This window comes from Microtus oregoni, unplaced genomic scaffold, assembly GCF_018167655.1.
Source record: "Microtus oregoni isolate MIOR12 unplaced genomic scaffold, Mior012 000005F_ref0000423, whole genome shotgun sequence".
Taxonomy (NCBI): domain Eukaryota; kingdom Metazoa; phylum Chordata; class Mammalia; order Rodentia; family Cricetidae; genus Microtus; species Microtus oregoni.
This window is the reverse complement of record NW_024543064.1, coordinates 51712589-51718588: the sequence shown is the minus strand read 5'-3', so window position 1 is coordinate 51718588 and position 6000 is coordinate 51712589. Positions and strand designations below refer to the sequence as shown.

The following is a 6000-nucleotide window of genomic DNA, read 5'->3' as shown; positions in this document are numbered from 1 at the left end:
TTTCCTATATGTGAGGAGCTGTAAAAATGGCATTGTTTCAAGTGTTTATCACACTCTTACAAGGAGGTCCAATTACTTCCTTCTTGTAGATGAAGAGACTGAAGTTTGGGGAGATCAAGCCACTGCCAAATCTACTGTGTACTGAATGGCTTTTTGCTATTTTTAGAGCCTGCTCCTCTTCTATTATTGGTGTAGTCTGGATGTTGAGGGTGACTGTGGGTTATGAGCTGGCCATGGTTTCGCTCTGTAAAGAAGCATTCATCCAGCCAATACTGTTGGAGAACTAGTTACATTCCACCTGTAGGCACACAATTCTAAGAACACCTGTTACACTGCAGTCTATAGAAAATGAGCCCCATCTATGTACTTAGTTTTTGCTAAGGCAACAAATTCTATCCCTGCTGGATGGGGATAGAAAATTCTGAGCAACAGCAAAACTTGTGTTGTTGGCAATTATGACTGAGTTTATTAATCTAATCTCAAATTAGATATGGGGGTCCCTCTATCCCAGCTGCCTTTCCTGCCCTCCTGCCCAGAGATAAAGGGTCTACCAGGATCCAGAGCTCCCAATGGAAGCCACCTCTATTTGACAAGTTGATGTGGGAGTGTCATATCAATCTGTTGCTTTCATTGGTTAATTGATAAAGAAACTGCTTGGCCTGATAGGTTAGAACATAGGTGGGTGGAGTAAACAGAACAGAATGCTGGGAGGAAGAAGAAGTGAGGCAGACGCCATGCCACTCCTCTCCAGGGCAAACGCGATGAAGCTTCAGCCCAAGATGGACATACGCTAGAATCTTCCTGGTGGGTCACCACCTAGTGGTGCTACACACATTAATGGAGGTGAGTTGATAAGGATGTGAGAGTTGGCCAGTAGGAGGCTGGAGCTAATGGGCCAAGCAGTTTATATATGAATACAGTTTGTGTGTTGTTATTTTGGGGCATAAGCTAGCCAGGCGGCCGGGAGCTGGGTGGCAGGAACACAGCCCCGCCGTTCCTTCAACAGCAAGTGATTAGCACAGCCTGGCACTTTCTTACTCTTTACTTTTCTAAGCATATTTGCTTGTCTGTGAAATGGACCTATGAGACATCTTATTGAAATATCAAAGTTGGGGGAATGAAATGTCAACTTACTGGTACTTAGCAGTTGCATGGAACCATTAGACCTAAAACCCTCATTTTCTTCACTTGGCAAGTTGGCATAGTGAGAAAGCTATTCCTGTCTTTACTCTCTCGACTTAATAAAGCAGGTCTAAGAGTTCCAGGAGTTAAGATAGTAAAGAGTTTATTTTAATGAATCTAGGTTATTTTGCTCTTGGAAGTTTGTTCATGCGATATTATCATGAGGTACCTCACTAGAAAATGGACAACATGGCATGCTCAGAGGTCATTTTGTTTGATGCTTCCCTGACATGGGTGACCTAACTTATTCATCTTATCTCCCATACCATTCAAGGTTATCAACCAAATTAGTTTGCATTGGTGATGTTCCCAGGGATGGCTTATCTCTGAAGTCTTCAGTGAACCCATGGCTATCTCTGTTGTGCTTAGCAAGGGAAGAGCTGAAGAACATATTCAAGAGAGAACTCTGTGGTTGATGGAAACTCTACCAGGTTTTCCTGCCCTGAGAGAGCAGAACATGTCCCAAATTCTAAGTCCAGGCATCCTTCCTTAATACTTCTCTCAAGGATTTTGGGAAATATCCCTGAAGACACTGGTCACATTACCCTGGAAAAAATGCTGGACTAATTTAGAAAACTCTAACTTAAAATTATTTTCCTGCTTACTGTTCAGTGTCAATACTTTTATTTTTCTTGTAGTGGAAATCCTTCCTAGAATAGTGACTAGCATATGAACCTATTTGCCTACATGGGAAATTATGTATTGGAGCCCAAAGGAATCTCAGACAGTAAGACTACAGGTTGAAGGCCAGTCTGGACTATATATTTAGACCCTGTCTCCAAACACCCAACAAAAATATTTATTGAGTTGACTCTTCATTAGATATTCTGGTGAGTTAACACCATCTTGCATGCTTTTTGATACATGAACTCATGTTGTTTACAAAAGCAGTTAGCAATGTTGAAAAAAAGCATCAAACACATTGATGATAAGCTCTATAAGAACAGAAGAGCAAGTTAAGTGATTGGACTCTTGTTACATCAGAAGAGAAAACCAGATTTCTCTGATCATTGTGAACAGCTCCTCCTGATAGCCAAATCCAAGGCAAAAGTAGGTAGAACAACTATATCTGTCTCAGCTCAGACAGAGCCTCTATCCCAGCATGCATACTGAGGAAAAGCACAAGTTCAGGTAATGGGAAGATGAAAGAAACATCAGTTCTCAGAGTGCATGCTTGTTTTTACAGCTCCTTCAAGTACCGCAGTGCTGGCTCTAAGATTACGTTTTCTCCAGAACAGAATCTCCGCAAGGCCAGGTCAATTTTCCGAGGACTCAGGGACAAGTTGTAAATGAGATTGTAGTTGTGGATGAGGCGTCTGACTCTTTCCTTTTCCAGAACTCCTGTGATGACATTGATAGATTTTTTTTTTTAATGAGGAAAGAAGAATCAAGGAAAGATATAGGTTAGCTTGAATGAGTTGTAGGTAGATGTTAAACACTAATGTTTTATGACTTTAAGATCTCCTGAGTGAATTGGAAGCATGAGGACCTTGAGAAAGAGTTGAAGGGGAAGGGAGAAGTAGGGAAGGGAGTAGAGAAAATATAGAGCTCAATAAAAATCGATTTTAAAAGATTCTTTAAATTAGCTTAAGACATTTAGAGTCTTGGATATGACTTATAGATCTTAGGGAGTGACTTCAGTGTAGAATAAAGCAGATGGGTCCAGTAACATCACACATATGTTCTAAAGAATTCAAGCTCATTCTTTAAATCCATATATCTTAGGGCAAATTTTCACAGAAGTGGGGTGCCTGTTAAAAGTGTTCATAAATATTGTGATTTCTTTTTCTTATCCAAGTACCTGTGGATGTTCTGAAACATGTAGGTATTAAAGTGCTCCTTCTTGACACATATTTCCTGTGACTCTCTCCCACTAACCTGTGTGATAGAACTCAATGATGACAACGTTAGCATGGTTTCTGCATGAAGGTTGGGTGATAGCCACAGAGAGGGCTGTAAGTGCGGCTCACAATATTACTGATGATCACGAACTGATTCATAAGCCCAAAATGGAAGCTTAGATATGTTGGATGCTGCACTTAAGATGCAGGGAAATGATTCTGTTGCCTAGGGAAGCTTTCCAAACCACGAGGAAGATAAGCTATGCAAAAGATTAACTGAAGTGGAACAACAAATACAACAATGACTATTTTTCCCACAAAATAGCCCATGCCTCAAACTCCATTCCAAGCATTTTACAATATTGATTTATTTGACCTTAACCATGACCCATTTCATAAAAGGAGAAACTAGAGTTTCTCCTATGAGTCCTAGAGTTGTTCAATCATTTGCTTAAGGGTGCTCAAAGTAAACTACTATATCACATGAAATGAAGGTACAATAATCAATATGGATCATTTGATCTACTACTTGTGTTTTTTGAACTGTGAAATCTATGCCATAAAGTCCCCCCACACAAACCACAAAACAAAAGCTTTCCAATATCTTTAAGGATTAAAGGTGTACTCCTCATGTCCTAGTAAGTTTTGACTTTCCACTTGACAAACCTAGGATCACCTTGGAAGAGTCTGGGTTAGGAATTACCTAAATCAAGTTAGCACACAGTCATGCCTTTGGGATTTTCTGAATTGTTAATTGAAGTAGGAAGATCCACCTCGTTGTGAGTGGCACCATCCTTGGGCAGGTGGCTCTGAACAGTTTTAATGGTGGGGAACATTGCCTGGGTAGAGTCTGGGCTTGAATCTATATCTCTGGATCAAAAATAAGCAACACCACATTCTCCTTCTAGTATGTCTTGAGAACTAGCTGTAGTGGAACATTGAGAAGACCTAGGTTTGAATTATGAATTAGATTCCTACTGGCCACTGTGTTGTCACTTTGAGCTTGAGTTCTTCCCCTGGAAAGAAGGACATTAACCCTTCAGCTTCTGGCCAAATTGAAAATTTAGAGATGAAAAGCATGAAATATCCAGGCCTGGGGAAAGAATGTCTTTTACAGCATTCTGCCTCTTTGACTTTATTATTTTCTATTTGGCCTTTGGTTCACTAAGTGAATTCTTAGTATACCATTTGCTCTTTCTTTAGAATACTTGTCATTCCTTGTTTCTTCTCTTCAAGGCTATTTTCTTCACAAGCCCCATTAGAGAATCAGCTCAGTGGGTTCCCAGAAACCCTGATTTGATGATGGATGGCCTGCCTTGGATGCTGGATAGGGAATACGCTGGCCTACTTAGCTCCTTGCACATAATAAAGAACAGTGAGTCATCTGTGGGCAGAGCAGGTGTTGTCAGCTCCACATCTAGAAAAGGCCTCCACGGTCTGTGAAACGTTGTGGCTAATGAACCAACAGCGTGACCTTAGTTAATCCGCTTTCCCATTAAAGACAGTAGTAGATTTTCCCAGATCTGGCTGATACATTCTTTGGCTCTTGAGCAACTAGCAAACCTCATAGAAACGGAGAAAACAGGCATAAACAGTGAAGGGGGCATGAAAAAGGCATCTCATGGCCATCAGCATCTGTCCCCAAAGTCAGCAAAACTACATTTTTTTTTTCTTAGACTGTTTCATTACTATGAGAAAGGTCTAAATCTTTGGGGAGTTTCCTAGCAACTAAGTTTAGGATCCAGCATCCATTATCCATTATCATGATTTGACATTTTATTTAGAAATGCCTTTTCTTTCTCCTCAGTGTGTAGCTCTGCTCAGGGTTGCTTCAATAACCTTTTATTCTCCCTTCTGCTCCAGAGAAATCTTCACTAACTGATGTATCTCAGCTCTCTTGATGGCCTTCACTGGTTGATCTTTTGATGGATTCTGGTAAAGGAGGAGGCTTCATCTTAGCTCCCAGGATTCAGGTAGAGTCTCAACATCACCATGTGTCTAAGGCCCTAATGGAAACCTCCAGGTCTGTCTTGTTCATCCCTTTTCCCTGTTGCAAGTCAGCTCACCTCCTAACATTTGCAGAAGATGGGTTCAAGATAGCATAACCTGTTAACATCACCCAAATATTCCCTATATCATGTTGCAGGTCCAGCTATGCCTCCCCAGTACTGTCTCTGGTACTTCAGCTCATATTATATGCTAACCTTCCTTTCATAGCTTGTCTCTTTCCTTTTTATATTATCAATTTCAATTGATATATATTTATGGAGTACCCTGTGATGTTCTGCTAAAAAATAAAATTTTGTAAAATTTAATCAGAGTAGGCATATTTATCTCAAATACTTAGCACTTCTTATTGGGGAATTATCCAGAATTCCTTCTTTTGAGATTATTTGAAGCACATAGTATATTAGAACTCTTCCTCATATGTAATAGTAGCTAAGCACTATTACATGCCTTTCCTTTGGACTACTTAATTCTCAATTCTTCCTTTAACCAAGAAACTTTATTATATATTATCTCTTTACTTTTCCTTTGTAATGCTGTTAACTACTGCAAGGCTCTGTATCTTACCTAGAAGTCTGTCTTTGAGGACAGAAGCTGCGACTCAGTCTCTTTGGTTTTCTTCCTGGTCTAGACTCTAACACAGTGCTGGGGTCATTAGCAGATTTTTAATACATATTTTATTATCCAGTCAGCTTAATCTTGTATGTAAAGTTCTCAGTTCTTTCTAAATTTCTTTTTCTTCCTTCCTTTCACATAATTATTGAACAAAATTTGGCGTATTATATAATTATATTTCAGGAGATCTAAAATGTATTAGAAATTCAAAACAGAAAAAACACAAAGAGACTAAAGACATTGCTATTTTCATATAAGTGCTTTTACAGGGCATGCCTGCCCTAAACCATTGGCGATCATTTTAACATTAATAAAGCCTTTGCTGATCCCACAAAAGGAGTCTTCTTTCTCTGAA

General features: G+C 39.6%; 1 protein-coding gene across 1 annotated transcript in view; it reads right to left on the bottom strand.

Moving 5' to 3' along the window:
* Positions 1-2362: 2362 nt before the first annotated feature.
* The window catches only part of CUNH1orf87 (chromosome unknown C1orf87 homolog), a 63790-nt gene continuing 60152 nt past the window's right edge, over positions 2363-6000 (bottom strand). Inside the window, exon 11 of the mRNA XM_041651160.1 lies at positions 2363-2523. Coding sequence (XP_041507094.1) covers positions 2363-2523 — 161 coding nt within the window. The remainder of the gene's footprint in view (positions 2524-6000) is intronic.